This window comes from Coffea arabica, chromosome 5c (assembly GCF_036785885.1).
Source record: "Coffea arabica cultivar ET-39 chromosome 5c, Coffea Arabica ET-39 HiFi, whole genome shotgun sequence".
Taxonomy (NCBI): domain Eukaryota; kingdom Viridiplantae; phylum Streptophyta; class Magnoliopsida; order Gentianales; family Rubiaceae; genus Coffea; species Coffea arabica.
Window position 1 is genome coordinate 3,258,915 of NC_092319.1, and position 21,519 is coordinate 3,280,433.

Consider the following 21,519-nt stretch of genomic DNA (forward strand, 5'->3'; position numbering starts at 1 on the left):
TTGAGTTTGTTGTTCAGAACTTTTGACCGTAGTCCCAGAAAACAAGTTCAAAATTCCAATGACCAATGACCAAGAAATACCTCAACAAGGCATAATGTCCATTTTATGTTCCACAAATGGAAAATTGGTATGAATTTTGTCAAAGAAGAAGTACTATACAGGAAAAACCAATCACCCATCAAGTCATAATCAACCAAACATGTTCAAAACTTTTATGAAAAATGGTCATAACTCTATCTACATTAACCAACGTGGCACCTGCAAATACCAACTAATTTTTTTGAAGTGCCAAGGGAAACTTTAATAAATCCACGAGCCAAGACAATGACACTTGGAAGAAGACAAAAATGGTACTGCCGAGAAATAGCTTTCAACTCTGGTCAACTACAACATCAATACATTAGTATTTGTCTAGTCCCTGAAAGTAGTGGATCAATGTGCCACTAGTATTAAGGATTTCAAAACAATTGCACAAAGCAAATGGGATCAAAGTTTGTATAGATTCGTCCTGATAATTTCTAACAATCTCTCAAGGGGTTTTCAAATCCCCACAAACAAGTTTGAATAGAGGTAAAAAGTGTAGTCTAATAGCTGCGCCCCCAGTAACTCCACTTCTTGGCTGGTTTTCCTGAGGCAAAGCACAAAGTCCCTTCTGGCAACTCTGGCTGGTCAAATGGAGAGCAGAGGGTCTTGACCGCTCCCATTTCCCCTTTTGTCCGTTCTTTAACAGACTTCTCCACCTCCTGCAAAAGGAATGTCAACATTGCAAAGAGCAGGCATGAAATCCATGAAAAAGTAGTCGTGCTGTTCAAATTAGGAGAGAAACAAATGACATACCTCTTCATCGCACCATGGAGCCAAAATCAGCTTCTTTTGGCTCAGAGCTTCAAGGAACTCCTCCCAAGTTTTTACAACCTTGATGCACGCTTCTTTCTTTTGTTTCGCAACACTGAACAGGTTTTGCTGGATTTCATCCAGCACTTCTCTTACCTTTTCAACCAAGCTATCCATGGGGATATCAGATTTAGCCGAATTATCCCGGCGTACAACACGCACCTAAGAATGAGGTAGTGAAACAGTGATTAATATACCATCTAAAATATGTGCCTTCACCTTGCCACTTCAAGCCAACGGAAAAAAATAAATCTTTTTCCACTTCATCCTGGGAAGCATAGAGAACAATGCAAACCCAAAAATGCAAAAGAACAAGCATAGTTCCAATTCTGTTTACCTGCTTGTTAGCAAGGTCCTTTGGCCCTATTTCAATCCTGAGAGGGATACCCTTCATCTCCCAATGTGAATACTTCCAGCCTGGAGAATAATTGTCTCTGAAGTCTGCTTCAGCGCGAATACCTGATTCAGACAATGTTTTCACTGTTGCGGCACATGCATCTAAGATCCCTTGAGTATCAGCATCCTTGTAGGGCACTGGAATTACAATTACTTGGGTTGCTGCAACTTTTGGAGGCAGCACCAGGCCTTTATCATCGCCATGAACCATTATCATCACCCCAATCTATCACATGGCATAAAGAATGTAAAATACAGAAATTTATACCAACTCTAACAAGACAAGTCCATTATTAAGATAAAGGTATATTACTGTTCGGGTGGTGTACGCCCAGGAATTCTGCCAGACCATAGCCTTTTCCCCCTTCTCATTTTCAAAGTTAATCTCAAACATTTTTGCAAAATTTTGTCCCAAGCAGTGGGATGTTGCTCCTTGAATACCTCGGCCAGTATTTGGAATAAAAGCCTAGTAAAGATTTACCAAATCAGTTTTGTACAAAACACTGACAAACAACTGTTGATTACAGTAAATTCAAAGAAGTTCGTTCATTAGAGTACATTTGCAAATCCAGTACCTCAACAGTTGTAGTATACAGTCCACCAGCAAATTTCTCCAGCTCACTTTTCTTCCCCTTTATAACAGGAACAGCCAAGAACTCTTCATATATACGTCTATAGAGCTCTAATATATCTAGAACCTGAAAATTTTAGTTAAAAGATTAGTGTGAGCATGGAAAAAAAATGGCTATTCTCTGCAAGTGGATACCATCTAGACTACATTAATAACTGCACAAGCATCAGCGTGATTCTTTCCAGTCCTATTTTGAGTATCTTACATTTCTTTTGTGTCTGCACGGAATAACATCAAACTGATGAATAAAAAAACATTAATCACAAAAAAAGATAGCGCCTCTAGCGTTCCTGCTCTTTCTTAAATATCAATACAACACCAATATGCAGGGCCAAAATGCTTCCTACCTTTGCTTTTTGTTATTTGTATACTTTCAACTCTCATCAAAGCAGCATTCAGTTCAACTATGACATGTAATATGGAAGATAGCACAAAAAAACAGAATGATATAAAGAGTAACTTGAATTTTGGATAGTATAATGGCCCAAAGAAGTTGAAATAGGCTTAACAAATACTTCCTTCCATTCAATAGAGACAAGTTAATCAAGTTCTCATAAAACATACTTATTCAACCCAATTTCCACTACATATTTACAGGTAATAAGACGGCTGATATTTGATGTACATTCAGCAGTATTCAAGACTTCATTACACCCGGGACAGCAGGTTCTGAACCCGAAGTAGCAATAAAGTGTGCCTAGATGATTTCCGAACTGTATAGGAAAGAACAAGCAGTGATCCTTGGACAATGTCTCAACTAAAAAGTGCATGAGAGAGAGAGAGAGAGAGAATACACTACAAACACACAACGAAGACAACAGAACCTTAAAGGTGACAAACATGTATGCTCTTAAATTTGCAGCAGAACCAAGAGAATAAACTTCAGCATTTTCCAAAGACATTTCATTTCTTTAAGAAAACTAACCAGCAGAATATTCATCTTTGTTTTAGCTGAAGGATAAATAATGGCAACTACATCTACCAAATAAAAGGTACCTCAGCATCTGCCTCCTCCTTTGTAGCAAAAGCAGTATGCCCTTCTTGCCAAAGAAACTCACGACTCCTGCAATACGCAGAACACCATATAATCAATTTTTATTCCCAATGGTAGTTGCAGAGAGATAATATGATGCAAAAGCACCAAACGTTATGGGGACAAAATAGCAAGAAATAACCCAACATACGAGGCCAAAAGGACAGAAAACAAAGTGGGAGCAGGGGAGGGTTCAGAGGGCTTTTATCAGGGGCTACAGGTGAACAGTTTATGGCCCATCAAGCAGGGTCTCCCAGTATAATCATTTAAGAAAGTCAAGTTCTCCTAACTGCTAGAGAAATCAAGACAATCCAAAAGATTGAGCAAAAGAACCAACCCCAAGTAGTCCTACTAAAAGCACCTGATAAATGGAGTAGGATTGCTGAACTCCCATCTTACAACATTGCACCATTGATTGAGCCTCAAAGGTAAGTCTCGGTGTCCCCTTATCCATTTAGAGTAATAAGGATACATGACAGTTTCACTAGTTGGACGAATAGCAATTGGAACTTCCAAATCAGATTTCCCTGACTTCGTAACCCAGGCAACCTGCACAGAGCCATAATTGAAATATAACGATAGCAGCCGGGCTTCGGATCAAATTCATTACAACTAAGAGAAATACTGAAAGGCATAGTCAAGAGAACTCAAATGAAACAGAATGGGGTGTTGAAGAGATGGTTCAAGTGTGAATTAGAGCATGCTATTAAAGATCCAATCACCGAGGTAGCACTTCTATCATGCCATTAGGATAGCAAATCAATAGCAGAACAGATACAGATCCCTAAATCTTAAATACATACAACACAATTAACCTTTTGTAAGAAGAGCCCTCTACATTTCAATCTTTATGCAACTGGAATCTGTTTAAAGTCACTACTTCCATTTAGTCCTATGAATTTTCCCCCAATGATTAAAAGAAACATTAAAAGTCAGAAGACGACTGTCACCTGGACGCCTTTTGTTCCACAAGCTTTATATACCATATTTATAGCAATAAATGCTTTTAAGAGCATTTCCATGTACAAATACTGAGACAAATGAAATGTCATACCAGTGAAGAGAACAACAATTCAAGAAAAATGGCAGTTATGCTACAACTTCTCATGAGAATTGAAACTGATGCAATAATTAGCTCTCCAGCTTAATTGAATGTAAAAATCATGACAATTGTCAATGGGCCTATCATCTTATTTCCCTATACAGTATAAACAATTTAATTTCCTCTCCCATTTTATACCCTATACACTATTTACCATTTAATTTGATTCACAATCCTCTCATATGCACACAAGATGCAAATTGCACTAAATGACACATGGTCTCCAATCCAGAATTCAGTGATTCAACAAAAAGATATCAGCAAAAAGAAGAAAAGTAATAACACATACCTATAACTGTATATAGACTTGGTTTCAGATTAAGCATCAACTATGTCTTCAACATAGCTAAGTCAATTCAAAACAATAGCACTTCCCCAATGCTCAAGAAAAATGGAAAAAAATAAAGTGTTATAGAAAATTCCAAAGTATGATGCAGAGGCAATAAGGTTCAAGAAGATTATTTTCTAACACGTAGTTAACAAACCATGAAACTTCAGAATACAATTTATTGAAGGAAAAACAGGAAAGGGAACAAATCTTACCTCAGGTGCAAACCCCTCAACGTGATCCTTCTCTTTTTCTAGAACACCAGGCGATACAAAAAGTGGGAAGTAACAGTTCTTAATCTTCATTTTCTTAATTTCAGCATCAAAGAATTCCTATAACAGCATAGAGTATATCAACATGCGTATTACATTGATTACTGGTTCACAAATAACGAGATCCAAAAGATTTAAATATTGTGTACTCTGTTAAATAATCCGCACTGCACACAAATCTCATAACTTGGCACTTATAGACACACAAGGTACCTGCAAGCAACCATCATGAGTTTGCAACCAAAAAGTATTTCACACTTACTTGCATGATCTCCCAAATGGACATCGCCCATGGCCGTAGGACGTAACAGCCAGAAATGTCATAATACTCGATCATTTCACCACTAACAACTACCTAGGGAAATTAGTTGAGGCAACAGAAGAGTCATGATCAAATCCAGAAACATGTTTACCAATTTGTGCAGAAGCCAGAAAGAGAACAATAAAAGTCCTCAGAAAACAGCAAGCTGACAATGTTCCAATCAAATGGGAGTGTCATAAAAGTAGATCCTAACACAAAAAAGTCCACTGGGTTGCAGGAATATGTCAGCAACAGAACCTCATTATTCTCCCATCAAAATTTGGATCCCAACAATTTGAGCTGGATATGCTTTTTTAAAAAGAATGACAGAAAAAGGCAGTCGTAATTCTTAATAACCACTAAGGTTCTTATTTAAAGAAGCAGGACCTTTACCATAACAGTTATAAACAGCTTAAATGTAGCACGGATGCATGATTAACTGAAAAGGAAATATTGTAAACCTCCTATCCTCCTAACTATTGTTATGACCTATAAAGGAAGCTCTCAAATTATTTCTTCTTATGTATTGCTAAAATTCTCTTTTTTTTTCCAGTAATTAATGCAAACTTTCAACTTGCAAAAAAAATCCTTGTTCAAGTTCTAAAATTACAGCTACTGCATCATATACCACAAATGGAGGCATAATTTGCAAGGATATTGTAATAGGCTAAGAACAGATGAGTATAGGTAGCCCCCAATGCAATGTCCTATCTTCTTGTGTGCATCCCAAAAAATTCTTGATATCATTTAGCATTTTATATTACTAACTTCTTTTGCTTAAAAAAAAAATCTCAGCTTTCAAGTTTGCATGAAATATTTACATTTTCATAAACATTACTTCAGTCCCCAAACAACCAACCAAACACACAAATACATAGGTAAACAAGCAGTAAAATACAATATTTACTATATGTTAAGAAAGTTATTGTTTTACCTCAGAGTACCACTCTCCAAAATTCTCATCCTTCTTGTTGGTGAGACCAAGACCAGTCTCCTTTTTCACTTCCTTCTTTTTACCCTCTGCAAAATTAACCAAACTCCATAAACATTTCTACACAAATATGAACAACCAAATTACCATAAACAATCTGATAACCAGTATTACTCACTATTACTACCACCCTTGGCACCACCATCAGCACCCTTGGCTTCCTTACCAGCCATAATCGAAATCAATCTGATATTTTGGCAAAAGGCTCAAAAAAATTACTCCATATAATTAAAACACAATTACAATGGTTGTAGAAGAATAATTAATAATTTGAACTCAAAAGCAAATTCTTCAAAATATGTATTAAATCAAGAAAAAGCTGCCTTAGCAATTACGCATTTTCATCAATGCGTTTCATGTAGTTTTAAATTGTAATTATATGAATTTACTTACGAGCATTATGTCTGTATTCAGGTTTTCCACCAGCAATTTTGCTATGTCATAATATGATAAATGAAAATTCTACCAAATTACATCATTAGCATCAATAGCATAGCATAGATTTTATCGCATAACTTCAATGAAACCAAGGAAATGTTAATCTTACTATATAGATATGCTAAAATCACAGTCCTTAAATTAGCTATTGACTTCATTCTAGTAAGAACTAATCGCCACAACAGAATGCAGCTGAAGAATTTCTCAAAAAATCTTTGTGCCATCTTTAGACTTTGGGCATTAGACCTCAAGTTAAAGCAATATAGATTCAATCCTAAACCAATTATATAACATCTAAAAACTCATGAACCACGCGAACTAGTAGAAATTGAATGCAGTACTAAGTTTAAGAACAAATTGGCCCCAATTAAACTTTACAATTTAAAATTTGAGGAAATTAGGTGAATTAAACAATTTACCCACTGCAAAATCAGAAATTTTACCTTCTCCTCCCAAGCTTCAGCTGGCAACTCGCGCCCCAAATCACAACCGATTCTGAAATTTAGATCAAGAGAGGTTTTGCATGAATTTATGCAATTTCAGAGAAGTATTAACAGAAAACGCTGACCCCCTCTTTTCTTTGCCTTACTCGACCACAAGGTTTTTTCGTCCTCTCTTGCGTGTACTTTAAAGCAAACTCAAGGAATTCCTTAATCAGCTTCTTCTCTTGTATTAACTTCAATGTGTAACATACTAATAGAAGTATAAAGATCTTCCCTCCGAGTTAGAGTTATTTATGAGTTCCTTTTATTAGTTTTTACAGTAACTGAAGGAATTAAATAATAGTATCTTGAGTTTCTTTTAAAAGTTCCAGATGCAACCTTAAAGGACTAAAGAAAGAAAAGGAAAACGAGCCTACAGAGAGTATTAGGAGTTCAACCCGCGTCTCTTGCCGACATTGAATGCAGTACTAATTTTAACAACAAATTGGCCCCAATTAAACTTTACGATTTAAATTTTGAGGAAATTAAGTGAATTAAACAATTTACCCACTGCAAAATCAGAAATTTTACCTTCTCCTCCCAAGCTTCAGCTGGCAACTCGCGCCCCAAATCACAACCGATTCTGAAATTTAAATCAAGAGAGGTTTTGCATGAAATTACGCAATTTCAGAGAAGTATTAACAGAAAATGCCACGAGTTTAACAACAGCTATGGTTAAGCCGGAAATTAGGCCTTAATTAGGAAAACGAGTAGAAGAAGGGAGAAATGAGGACAGTTAAGACGGAGAATTTTGGTCAACGGACTTACCGGCGCCGGCGAGGTGATCGATCTCTCTCCTATCGAAGCTGACGGCAATGAAGAGGATCGAGAGTTAGGGTTAGGAATTTCTGATTTGTTCTCTATTTTATTACCCTCAGACTGATCTTTTTGGATTTCTAGGTCAAAGGATGGTGAAATGTTCATCTAGCATATTTGGGAAAATTGCCAAATTCGTCCATCACATTTTTGAAAAAGCATTTTCAGTCCCTCACATAATGTGAGTCACATTTAAAATCAATCAAAAGAGTCCTCCAACATAAAAATTTTATGCATTTAGTCCCAAAACTCATTTTTGCATAATTTTGTCTAGAGCTGTTAATCGAGCCGAGTCGAGCCGAGTATTTGGCTGCCGAGCTCGACTCGAGTTTAATTCGAGCCGAGCTCGACTCGAGCTCGTTAGGAAAACGACCTTTAAAATGTGTTCGAACTCGGCTCGTTAAATGTACATGTGGTTCGAGTTCGAGCTCGACTCGTTTATCACAAACGAGTCGAGATTCACGAGTTCGAGCTCGAGCTCGTACAAATTAACCTTAATAAAAACCTATAATTTTTAATTTTTATAATTTTGATTTCTAAAATGACAAATATGCCCTTCATTAACGAGTTCTAACGAGCTACTCGAGTATCAAACGAGCCGAGCTTACTCGGCTCATTAACTAAACGAACATGTTTCGAACTCGAACTCGACTCGTTAACCAAAATTAACGAGCCGAGCTCTAACGAGCTTTCGAGCTACTCGATTAACTTAACAGCTCTAGTTTTGTCAATCAAAAAAAATGCATCGCCTATCTCATATATCCGTAATTTTGAGGGCAAAATGGAAACAAAATTCGTTTCCGTTCACAAAAAAAAAAAAAAAAGACCTCCTATTTTCTCATTTTTCATCCATCAAACTCTATTTCTAATTCTCAAACACTAACCCTAATTCTCAATAACTAGGGCTGCAAACAAATCGATCCGTTCGCGATCAGATACGAGTTCAAGTCGAGTTCGGTCAATATTGAACTCGAGTCGAGTTCGAGCTAATCAAGTCAAACTCGAGTTTGAATTCAAATTCAAAAATACCAAACGCATTAGCTCGCGAGCTAGATTATATATATATATATATATATTTTAATAGTAAAATTACATATATATACCTAATATTTTATTATTCGTTAAAAATTATTATTTTATTTATTTTTAAAAATAAGATAATTATTTTTTATTTTTTAAAAATAAAATAATTATTTTTTTAAACTTGAACTCGAATTCGAGCTCCACTCGAATTCGAGTGGAACTCGAGGTCAAGCTCAACGAGTTGAGTTTGAATTCAAGTTTCGTAGAATTAATTTGAGACTTGACTCGATTAAATCAATGTCGACTCAACTCGACTCACCTCGTTTTCATCCCTATCAACAACAAAACTTTCTGTAAGTTCAAATATAACACATCTAGCCTTATAATATTATATAATATACACAACAAATCATGACATTATGCTATTTAGACAAAATTTTATATTGTCTACTGTGATTCACTGGTGCGTTTTGATTATTGTTACCTTTTTTCCATTCTGATCCCTATGCATTTTTCTTCATTACCTTTTGTCAAGGTGCATTTGCTGAAGTTTTGTTATTGAGAATTGGGGTTTGGTTGTTTAGAATTAGAAATAGGCTTTTAGTGGTTGAAAATTGGGAGAGGGTGGGTCTTTTTTTGATGAACGAAAATGAATTTTATTTCTATTTTGCCTCGGTAATTATGGGCACATGAGGTAGAAATGCATTTTTTTGGCCAAAATTTTGAGAAAAAAATGAGCTTGGGACCAAATAGGTAAAATTTTTATATTTGAGGGACTATTTTTATTGATTTTAAATGTGAGAGACCAAAAAAGTTTTTTTATGAAAATATGAGGGACCAAATTAGTAATTTTTCAAGCATATTATTACTACTTTTTTTTTACTTTGGAAAATTGGCCTTTTTGGTCCTAGACATTTACACCAAATTCAATTTCGTACTTTATAATTCTTTTAGCCAATTTAGTCCTCCAGCAATTTTATAACCTTCAATGCAGGACTTCTTCTACAGCTTCACCACATTTTACATATTTTATGCAACCAATGCATATTGCTGTTCATTAATGAAGAAGGCTGAATAGTCATCACTCATCATTACACAATCAACGGAGAATGAAGTATCTATATAAATAATAGACATGCACACACCAAGAGCTTCTACCAAGTCACTTTCTTCTTGACTTCCGTTTTCTGTTTCCTTAGTTTAATAGGTTTCCATTTCTTGTTCTACGAGTACATGTTCATCAAAGAAAAAAGAATAAAAAGGGCAAAAAAAGAGTAAACAAGAGCCAGAGATCATAAACCGCTGATCCTGAGATTATAGAAACTGCTGCTGAGATTGAGATCATGGAGACAATTCATGCATCAGGTTTGAGTGTTGATTTAGGTAAGATCTTTCTCTTTTTTTTTTGCTTAAATTTAAAAGCTTTTGATTACTGGGTTATGACGTTAAAAATGCAAATGTATTAAACTTGGTTTCATTGCAAGAAGATTTTCCTATGGGTGAAAAGTACATGACCCCCATAGGAAAATCTTCTCGTAAACTTGTATTTGATGAATAAGTTCCTCCCTTTTTGGAGAAGGATAAATTTTCGACAATTATGAAGATGTGGTTAGAGTATTCTGAAGCGAGCACCCAAGAAGTAGTAGATGGTCTAGCTAATTAAGTGGCAAGATTGGTGGATCAGTTTCTTGGCCCTACCAATTCTTAGTCAATTCTGGTCATGCCTTTTTCACCAATGTTGGTCATATCTTCTCATTATCAATTATTATTCTCCAGAAGTTAGACACTTCACTTATTTGGCTATGCAAATAAGATGTCTATATACTCGCTAAACGTTATGTTCCATGCTTTCCTAAATTTCTATATCAATAGAGTATTCAAATTTCAAACTGGAGTTTGGTAATTCAGAAAACCTGCAGTAGAGCAGCATGGCGCTAGGCCCTAGTAAGTCGTAACCTTGTAGTATTTTAGCATCTGCAATAGAAAATGTATTCTAACTCCGTATAAGAATTTGCCAATGACAAAATAAATGATCCTTTAGCTGATGGTCTCCATTGTATTAGATTGTTTTAACCTTGTTAAGTAGGAACATGACATCGTTCATCGTTAAATGTCTACCATGGTTAAATAACTTGCATGTAGTTCTGCTGACAATGCACTGTCCCATTTATCCATAGTATTCATTAATGCAATGGTACTCTCTATGTGTAGAAGATCTCCTGGCAACATCATTTATCATTAAATATCCACCACGGTTTAAAAAAAAAAAGTATTACAGTAATTTTTTTTTCCAAAATTTCTTGAAAATTTACAATCTAAAGAACCTCACAGTGTTATGAATATATTTACTGAAAGTATGCAATCTGAACAAGTCAAACTCAAGTGACAAGTTCGTGAAAGTCACTTGAATTCAATCTCAAGCGAACATAAAATTATCGCATTCGAGATCAACGCAAGAAAAGCAACTCAAATTTTTTTGCTAATTTTCGGATTATTATTTGGATAAATTATTTTTTATCCCCCTGTAATTTGGTATTTTACCACATAACCTTTTATGGTTTGAAAATCTATACGTAACCTCTTATGATTTGGGTTAAAGTGACAGCGTTAGTTTTTTCATTAAAACTAAAAATCAATAGTAAAAAGTCAAAGTCAAACTAATAAATTGACAAATTCACTCTTTCACTAATTTTTTTCTTTTTATTTTTTATTTTTATTTTTTCTTTTCTCTCTCTCTCTCTCTCTCTCTCTCTCTCTCTCTCTCTCTCTCTCTCTCTCTCTCTTTCTCTCTTTGGAAAGAGAAGAGATAATTTTGAAAACCTATACTTTAGTTTACACAATCTTAATTTTCTCAAAATACAAAAAAATGGAAGGAAAATAAAAAATAAATAGATAAAAAACAAAAAAGATGGACGGGAAATATAAAACAAATAAATAAGAAACAAAAAATACCAAATCTTTTTTTACTACAACTATCATTATAGGTTTTTAAACCAAACCTGTAATGGTATTTTCTTGTTCTTATTTATCTATTTTTTTATTTCAATTTATTCGTTTTTATGTTCGAAGGAAAAAATAAAGAAATAATGAATGGATAAATTTATCAATTTATTAGTTTGATTTTGATTTTTTATTATTGACCGTTAGTTTTAACTAACAGTCACATATTAACCTAAAATATAAAAGGATTATATTGTATATAGTTTTTTAAATCATGAGGGTTACGTGGTAAAACACAAAATTATATAGAGATTTTAGAAAGTCTAAGACTTTTTAAAGGCATTCGAATAAAATGCATGTTACAGTTCATCATCACACTCAACATCACAATGCACCGATCAGAATCTAGGAAAAGTAAGAAAAGCTACAAACTTAGCCACCTTGGTTTGCTTAGTTTCATAGGTTTTCTTCACTTTGCTTTCTAACAATTAGAATTAGACGATGGCGACAGTTGATATATCCGGTCTGGAGATGAAGGTTAGTTCGGCAGCAAGAAATCTAGGCAATTCCATAACCTTTTTTTCTCCCTCAAACTTCCTGAACTTGTTGACTCTAAGGATGTGGCTTTGTTTGGTCATTGCTTTCATCAATCACCAAATTCATTTTGTGCAACTTCTAATTCCAAGTTTCTAATCCAAAGCAGGGGAGAGAAAAGGGGGGGAAAGGTTGTGCGAGCACCATAGAAGGAAGAGGAGGACCAAATTCTAAGAGCTTCAAGTGTTTGACGCTAGATTTCTTGAATATGGAAGTTATCTCCTATTTTTGTCTTTTGTTTAGTACCTTTAGAAACCAAAAAGTTATATACTGTTACATTATTGGTTTGGGGGAGTGGGTGAAAGTTGTAGAATCTTCCATTCTAATTTTTGTTAATAAACACAAAATTTTGGTTTTATTTACAGAATAAAGGAAATTTAAAAGAAAAGTATAGTATTTTTTGGTTTAATCCCTCCACCACTGTAATGTACTAGAAGGTTTTAGGAGTACTACTTGTCAAAATGCTTAAATATTGTATTAGCATTAAGTTAGGATATTACTTTTTACGTAATATCTCAATTAGCACACAAGTTAGGATGTTACCTTACGTATTAGCATCAATTAGGATATTGCCTTTTACATAATTGCGTCAACTAAAATAGTGACTATATAGCTAGTCTTAGATTGATCATAAGTAATTGTCTAGTATCATTTTAAACTCAGTCGGAACATTGAAAGCCATAAATAAGCATTTAAAGTATCCTTCCCTAATATTTTATACGAATCAATTAGGATATTACCATTTGGATGAGCATCAACTAAATACGATTACCTTTTGGAAGAAAAGAGCCACAAACACGCAATTGAAGTATCCCTCCTTAATGTTTTATGTATTAGCATCAATTAGGATACTACCATTTTGATCAGCATCAATTTAAATTATGCAGCCAGTCTAACATTGACTGTAAATATATTTGGTATCAATTTGAATCAATCAAAATACATTTTGTGTCACGTAGCATAGATTAGGCCGTTATACTGTTTCAATTGGTATAAATTAGGATATTACCTTATACTATAATTTTCTTTTTTCGGTAAGAATATGAGTAGAAATGAGTTGAGGGATTAAAAAATATGTGTTTTTCATTTGTAAGGACAAATAATCATCATTTCGTATGTGAGGGGAGTATTGGCTCAGCTTTGACTTTATGAGCAGCCAAACTTTGATAACTCGTTCTCCTTTAAGCTGGTATTCTACATCGTAAATTATTAATTCTTTGGATCATTACAGCAGAGGTTTCTTTTGATTTTCTTTTGTTCATAATTTTACAACCAGAGATGAAGAAAATTCTTAATCACAAAATTATTACCCGCCCCTGATGACAGCGCACGGTTGTCGTTCAAAATTTAAAAAATGTGCACCTGCTGTCGTGTTGATTCAACATGGCAGCCGTTTATATTTAAAAAGAAAAGACATTTTTGCCTGCATATAATTAGAAATTGGCTCTATCAGAGCAATAATTGTGCGCTTTTTTTTTTTGTTTTTTGACCAATACTTTGTAAAATTAGCCCCTAAAATGCCAATTTGATGGAAATTAGTTCCCATAGTAAAAGTGGAAAAGTCTATCAATAAATAAATAAGTTATGTACGATTAATTGTGAACGTAATAAAGTTGAGATCTTCGAATTTAAAGGTCCTAAATTCCAATCTTCCTTTCCTCTTCTTCTTAGTTATTCCCAAAAAAAAAAAAAAAATTCTCATGTTGAGGACTAGACCTGCCCACAAGTTAATTCGTTCCCTTATCATGTAACACCAAACTTTAGCGCTGATTTTCATTAGACATGAAAATCCACATAACAATAACAAAACTGATGCCTTAAAAGGTTCTGAATTTCCAAATTAGGACTGTAGCAGAAAATATGAATAAAACTTCAAAATTTTCTGAAATCAATAGTAAAGAGTACTCTAACAATTGTAAAAACCTAATAAAATTAATCATGTATACAAAGATTGTGTATATTATAACATTTTTTAAGTATACCACCTAATCTCAAATTGAAGTTAAATTTTTTTCCTTTCGCACTATCGATAAAAACAATATTGACATAAATCCAATAAGAAACGAGACACAAGCCAAAGAAAAAGAGACAACGATAACTAACATAACTAAACCCATTTTATTTCAACATTCTTGACATAAAGAAAGATTTTATGGTAAAAACCACAAAGAAGTACTGGGAATCAGGCAACCAAAACTACCAATTAATCACTGATTCCAACGACGTGTTCAAGCAGCGATCACGAATGGGGCTTTATAGAAACCCCTAGATATGAAACGATATAAAAGCCATATTGTAGTACTAAGACAGACCAGGCCTATAGTACCAAGCAAGCCGACTGTTATGAAGTCCCCTTTTGTTCTCGAAGACTCGTGAGTCGCAATTTTGATAGCGGCATATACTGCTACTATTGACGCTAGAACACCAAAAACCGACATAAAGATGACACGAACGACAAAGCGAAGGGGCAGCACCACTCTCGTCTCCTCACTGCCTGCCATCTTCTTCTGCCAATTCAATTCAACTCGAGAGTGTCTCTCTCTCTTTTTTTTTTTTTTTTTTTTATAGAGATGAGATGACCAAACTTTAATTTCAGTGGTCTCGTCCGACTTTAGTAGCTTAATTTCCTTTCGCGTTTCCTTGTAAGAAGGGATTCCTTTTCTGTTTATTTTTTACAAAATATATAGTATCTTGTACCATATCTATCTACAAAATATGTTTAGGAGTGACAATTTCTAGTACATGTTATCATATTAAATCAAGACTCAAAACAAAAAATTTTCTAATAAGATACTAATTCCTAAACAATCAATGTGCCATAACTTGGATTTCAATAGAATTACCAAAACTCTAACTTGACTAAAACACTACTAAATAAAAATATAGAAAATTTCTAATTTTGAGTCTTGATTTAATATGCCAACATTGTCTCTCTTTTGTCTCCCCATATACATTGATTTTGTGAAATATATCTCCTATATATTTATGGTGAATTTTTTGGGTTCTACACGATGCGATAGCACGACTTGAACACAACTCAGAGTTAGCATGTACTAATGAGACCCGAATTCATGTGAGTCATTATTGGGTCAATCTATTAATGACACAACCGAAAAAAGAGTTGGGTTGGGTCAACCTGCAGGTTGGCACGTTAACCCGATAAAAAAATAGTTTTTTAGAATATTATTAATTATAGAGGCAATTTTGGTAATTTCTAAAAGCTAAAAACCTACAAACCAAACTAATAAATTATCAACGTACTGTAGGATGGCTCATTCGCTGAATTCCGAATGTAATGCAAGACCTCCAACTCAATTGTCTAATTGTTTTCTCGTAAATTATGAACCCTACACATTCGTTGAATTTGCAAGATGCTTCGATTTGTCAAGGTGAACATTTTCACATTCGTTGTTGCGCTCACATTATAAATTCAGGCTTCTAACACAACCAGTAATATTATATGAGGTAACTAGACTTTTAACATTTTGATTTTTTTTATGTAGTTATGCATTTGTAAGTTGTGTCTAAAGATTAAATTTTTTTTTTCATTGTGCTACTTAGGTGGATTGAAACAATGGTTGAAGAAATGGAGGCCTATTAGGTGGATGGTTGCAAAGGCTTACAAGTTTGGCTTGAAGATTGCAACTAGAAGATTCGAAAATTCATGTTTAATTTTGCTTAGTTGTTAAATTTTTCTCGGTTGAAAACTATAAGTTCAACTTCGAAAATTTTTACTTAGAAAATTTTTTTATGTATTATGTTTTAAAAATTTGAAAACTTTAATTTGAGGTTAATGATTTAATCTTATAAATAGGTTTGTTCATGTTACAAATGATTATTGTGACATAAATTATTTAACGGGTTGTGCCGTATTGACCCATTAATAAGCAGGTCATGACATAACACGATACGAAAATCTAATGGGTCGGGTTAAGGTTGAGGTTTTTCGATACAAACACGACAACGACATGACATGACCCATTATCACCCCGAAAGATGTTTATATTCAATAAATGAAAATATTCTAATTGATTCACTCTTAAGCAAAATCATGAGAAGGGAATCTTTCCTTTCCTTTTTAAATAAAAATATATATCTTACTTCTTCTTACTAGGTCAAGAGAGTGAGTTACATATGGTAACAATATTTGGTCCTCACCGCCCAAACAAAAAACCCTAACACTTAGGGGTGATAATTTCTGGCATAACATGACAATAAGACTTTGAGCATGACCTAAAATTAACATGTTTTAACATGATTCGAACTTTAGTAGATCTGTTGACCTTGGTCGATCAATCCTTGGTTTTGATGATTAACAAACCAAAATGTAGATTTGGTCTAATGTTTTTATGTGAGAAATTTGTTAGAATCAGGTTCAATGGTGTCAAGGAAAGAAAACCAACCAAATGAAGAAGCAAAATCAGGTCACTCATGTCGGACGGCCAAAAGGAAACTATCGGACGTCCGAAAGGATGAAGAACATCAAGAAGGAAACTCTGTCGGATGCTCGTGAGGAAGCATCGGACGTCCGGAAGGATCGGACGCACGCCTCGGACGCACATCGATCGCATCGGACGTCCGAGAAATTTCGCAAAGATTTGATGACTCTCTGCCTACGTTCGGACGCAGGGTTCGGACGTCCGACAGGTGGTTCGGACGTCTGACAGGCACCTGTCGGACGTCCGACAGGCCAACGGCTAGTTTTGACAGCAATTAATATTTGACCGTTGGAGAGTCTTTTGGAGCCATTTCTCACCTTCTATAAAAATCCCAAAGCACAAGAAGACTAGAGACTTTTGCCAACACAAAATACAAGCTTACAAGTGAGATTTTTGAGTAGAAAGATTTTTTGTTGGTTGTATAAGGGGTTGGGGAAGTTGGGTTGTGAGGTTGCTCAAGTGAAGGTTACTCTCTTGGAGTAGTAAAACCTTGGTGAAGGTGAACCAATCACTTGGAGTGGTAAAACCTTGGTGAAGGTTGCCTCATTTGTATAAAATAGTTCTTAATTGGGTGAGTGATCTTTCAAGTGTAGGTTGTTGAGGGTTAACTAGAATAGTTGTAAAACTCCTTGGCTCAACCAAAGAGTATTTGGGGTGAGGAAGGAGTGAGCCTTCACTTGTACATCTTGGTTAGCATCGCCATCAATTGAAGAGGCTATTGGTTTGATATTTGGTTTGCATTTCTTATCTTTTCTCTTTAATTAAGTTTTCTTTATTGTGCTTAAATTTGATATATCTTTGTGCATCATTGTGAATTTGTTTGTACTCATTGGGTTGCACCGGGCTCTTACAAGATCATTATTGAGTCAAACGGTTAGTGACATGAAGGTAAGCGGGTTGGGTTAGGTCAACCTGCAGGTTGACATGCTAACTAGATAAAGTGCTTATTTTTTTTATAATAATTAAATAGTAAAGCGGCCACTTTGAGTATTTAGTATAAAAGTAACAATGATCAAATTTGGTCTGATGATTTGCATTAGAAGTTTAAAAAATCACAAGTTTTAGATATTATCATATATGGAACTACATAATCGTGTTTCTAAAAGGCTGATTGGATTGCTTTTGCTAGAGACTTTTTGGAGAAAAATTACTTTAGCACTTTTTAGGATGTGATGTATATGAGATAAAAGGTGACTAAAAAAATGTATAAAAGAAATATTCACAAAAAATTGAAAAAATTTTCAAAAAAATAGCAATCCAAATAAGGTCGAATTTGTAACTTATTTTATGTTTGGAAAGCTTCATTATCTTTTTTTGTTGAATGTTTTGAAAATTTTAAATTTTATGTTGATTATATATTTCAAAAAATTTATTGTGTGTTTGAACAACAGCAATATTGAATCGATTACTTGATCAAATTGGTTAAAAAAATTGATTAAAATGCTAGGCTATTTCTAGCATAGCTCAGTAGGTTGATTTAGCAAAGTAATGTATCATATCATAACTATTTTAATTGTATAAAATTTTTAACGGATTATGCAGGTAGGATTCAGTCAACCAGTAAACAAAATATGTTATGACACGACATGACATGAAGGTCTAATGAGTTGGGTTAGGATTGAGATTTTGACATGAACGCGATAACAACATGACACAATAAGTACATGACATGATCTGTTGCCATCCCTACTAACACTTAAGTTTTACATATAGTTTAAATTCTTTTTTTTTTTTGGTCTTGTAACTTGGTTTATTAGTCACTCACATGCCATTAATTGAGTTGCTTTTAATGTTTAAAGTTTGCTACTATTCTGCTTCTTTTCCAAAAAAAAAAACTTAATTAACACGTGACTTTATATAACTAATTTCGTCAATAGTTGGAAAAATTTATTAATTGTCCAAAATTTGCTTCAAATTGAAAACATTATGAACCAGATTTATTTTTATCAGAACTTTGGAAACTGGAATCCTACCGAGTATCAGACGTTGGGGACTAAATTTGACATTTATTAAATTTTAGAGACTAGAATCACACAACTGTCAAACAGTAGGAACTAAAACTATATTTCTCCTACTTTTGTTTTCAAAAGCTGAAATAAATGTCCATAATTCGTCCAATTCAGGCTACTGATTGTTTGCATAAGGCCATAAGTATGATCCTGATTGCATTGCTTCCCAACATCTTTATGCTGTCACGTTATAAGGCCCGGAAGGGATTAATGAGAAAATTGCTCCCGCAAAAGCATCGCATCGTGATCTTACATGAAAGCATGGGTACGTCTAGCATGCTATTAGCCTTTACGTCCTATTTCAACCATGTCTAATGTGACAACTTACCAATTGTTTGATCTTGACATGTTTTTTCTTTTTCTTTTTTTTAAAATAGATTATTCTTGCATACACTTTCAGTCAGTGTTGTTAGACTGAGATCAGACTAGCTAGTCCGATCATGGATCGGCCTTCTTCTTAAACTGGTTTGTAGCACAAATCTATTATAATAAAAAAAAATCAGTCAAAACCATCAAAAATTGACCAAACTAGTTACTCGGTTTGACTGCTTGACCCGATTCTCAAATATTTCTTTCTTATTTTTCCCAAACATAATTTGAGTTATCTACATTATGAAACTTTTATTTATTAATAGGAATAAGAAATCGCTACTGACTTAGTATAAATACCAAAATCATTCGCTTTCCTAAATGATCTCTAAATCAAGAACTTTCATCCATATCAACTTTTTTTATTTATTATCAATTATTCCAACTTACATTATAAAGTCATTCCCCCCCCCCCCCCCACAAAGATCTCAAATTGGGGTATGATTTGTTTTAATTTAATTTTTCAAGTAATTTTGCAAAGTGGACATATTTGAAACATGAAGTCACATTTTTATATATAATTTTTAGGTATATATTTCATTGCAAATCTAATTTTTTTGGAACATTTGGTATGGTTGTCTGAATATAATCAACAATTTAATTTTAATATTTCTGAAACCTATAGAAATATACAATAATTATGACATCATGCTGATATTAGCAGATTTTTTAGAACGAACCGCTTGATCCAACCAGTTGATGCCTGATCCATTAGTTTAGCCGAATCATCATCTGGTCCGAATTTAATAACATTGCTTTCAGTTTATACAATAATAGATATGGATGCATGTCACCTAATCTATGTCTATATGTATTGCAGAAAGGGTTTTTAGTGGAGACCCTCTCAATTGACTTCTAAGCTTCCCATTCTTTTTTCTATATTTTTGTATTTATTTTAATACATAAAATCTAATTAAAAACTTTACAATAGTGGGTTATAACCAATCTTATCACCAGTTACATTTAAGATTAAAAACTTTCCCACTATCTGCTTCATAAACCGTTTATAGTTTGTTATTTATACTTTAAGTCCTTTTTTCTCCTTAATTAAATAAAATACATTTGTCTAGCCAAATTTCTCAGGGATAATTGATTGGTCTCATTCTAAAATTATACATCCTATTATATCTTTATCACTTTAACCCTTTTTACTCCTTCATTAAAGAGGATTAATTTGTTTAGCCAAATCCTCTAATGAGATTAGCGATTAGTCCTATTTTTTAGTTATTCACCCAATTATTTCTTTATCGCTTTCCTTCTGGGTACAATAATCATTTGTCAAAATCTTCTAATGATATATTTGATTACTCCTTTTTTTTAATAATTTATGTTATCATTACTAAATCAATTTTCTTGTGGTCTTAAACTTATCTTTTCTTTTTGTATCCACCAAGCTTAGGGCACTTTAATAGGTTTGCTTTTTATAATTTTTACAATTTTTATGTTAGATTTTACGTAGTAGGTTTTAAAATTTTAATGTTGAAATTATACTCTAACATTAAATTTGGAGTATGCAAATAGCAATTATGACATTTTATTTGCACTTAGAATAAACTCAATATTAATATCATGCAAGCATCTAGATGATTTTTCATTTAGCACATGTACATCAAAAAGTGCATGCAAAGAAAATTTTATGTATGAATTTTAAATTAATAAAGGTGTATTTAGATGGTTGCTTTTGGTGGTGTTTTAGCAAAATTTTGATAAAAAGATAGTATTTCACCAAATTTACACCTGAAATTAATTTTTCTTGATGATTGCAATTCTAGCTTTTTATTTGATTAAAAACACTTAAAAATGAGGCAGCAAATTGGAAAGATAATTCTAACTTTTTATATGTCCAAAAACACTTAAAAAGTGAGATAATAAATCCTAAATGGTGAAAGGATTGGAAAGATAGGACTGTAGGGTTAGGACAGGTAAAGATTAGGAGAGAGTTATCAAATTAGATGATTCATGTGAGTTTAGGCAAGTTATAATTAGGTTAACCTATATATACCTACTTAGTTAATGGCTCCAAAATGACCAGTCGTCAATGAATATAGTTTTATATAAGTTTGGATTATCCAATCACCCATTCCCGGCCCACTGCTAAATTTTACTTCCTTTTTCGTCCAAATTTTGTTTAGCAACAAAATAGTATATCATATCAACATATCAAGTTAATAAATAATTTTTACCTAAAGAAAGAGAAAAAAACATAAAAAAATTGCTTAGAGGAACCTAAAATGGTGATCATAGTGAGCTTCAAATGTTGTCACTCTATGAGAATTTAAAAATAATTTAGGTATTAACGCAAACAATTAATTAACACTCACGAAATTTATTAAACTTTTATGAAAGGAATGGAGGAAGTAGGATAAATTTTTAAAAATAAAATAATAGAAATTAAAGAAGAGGAAAAATGATGAATATATCTTTAAAAAAATTAGAATATAATTATTGGAGTAATTTAGAT

General features: G+C 33.5%; 1 protein-coding gene across 3 annotated transcripts; it reads right to left on the reverse strand.

The window, feature by feature from the left end:
- Positions 1-331: 331 nt before the first annotated feature.
- Positions 332-7,775, reverse strand: LOC113690408 (proline--tRNA ligase, cytoplasmic). 3 transcript variants are annotated; one of them, XM_072050432.1, is made up of 14 exons: positions 7,637-7,775; positions 7,400-7,451; positions 6,830-6,881; positions 6,067-6,134; positions 5,892-5,977; positions 4,919-5,011; positions 4,600-4,716; positions 3,316-3,503; positions 2,918-2,984; positions 1,866-1,988; positions 1,604-1,756; positions 1,232-1,516; positions 838-1,056; positions 332-743 (listed from the first exon to the last, which is right to left on the reverse strand). In XM_072050432.1, the coding sequence occupies exons 4-14, from the start codon at positions 6,119-6,121 to the stop codon at positions 585-587; spliced, it is 1,545 nt and encodes a 514-aa protein (XP_071906533.1). In that variant the 5' UTR covers positions 6,122-6,134; positions 6,830-6,881; positions 7,400-7,451; positions 7,637-7,775; the 3' UTR covers positions 332-584. The 3 variants fall into 3 exon arrangements, with proteins under 3 accessions (XP_071906533.1, XP_071906534.1, XP_027064097.2); XM_072050433.1 differs by lacking the exon at positions 4,919-5,011; XM_027208296.2 differs by lacking the exons at positions 5,892-5,977; positions 6,067-6,134; positions 6,830-6,881; positions 7,400-7,451; positions 7,637-7,775 and having other exon boundaries at positions 4,806-4,936.
- Between the last annotated feature and the right edge of the window lie 13,744 nt (positions 7,776-21,519).

Excerpts from the sequence above, each read along its gene's own strand:
- LOC113690408 (XM_072050432.1), bottom strand. The coding sequence starts at position 6,121 with ATGGCTGGTAAGGAAGCCAAGGGTGCTGATGGTGGTGCCAAGGGTGGT. Across the intron at positions 5,978-6,066 it reads TGCCAAGGGTGGTAGTAATA|AGGGTAAAAAGAAGGAAGTG; the intron begins GTGAGTAATACT and ends TTAATTTTGCAG. Across the intron at positions 1,517-1,603 it reads GGGCGTACACCACCCGAACA|ATTGGGGTGATGATAATGGT; the intron begins GTAATATACCTT and ends GCCATGTGATAG.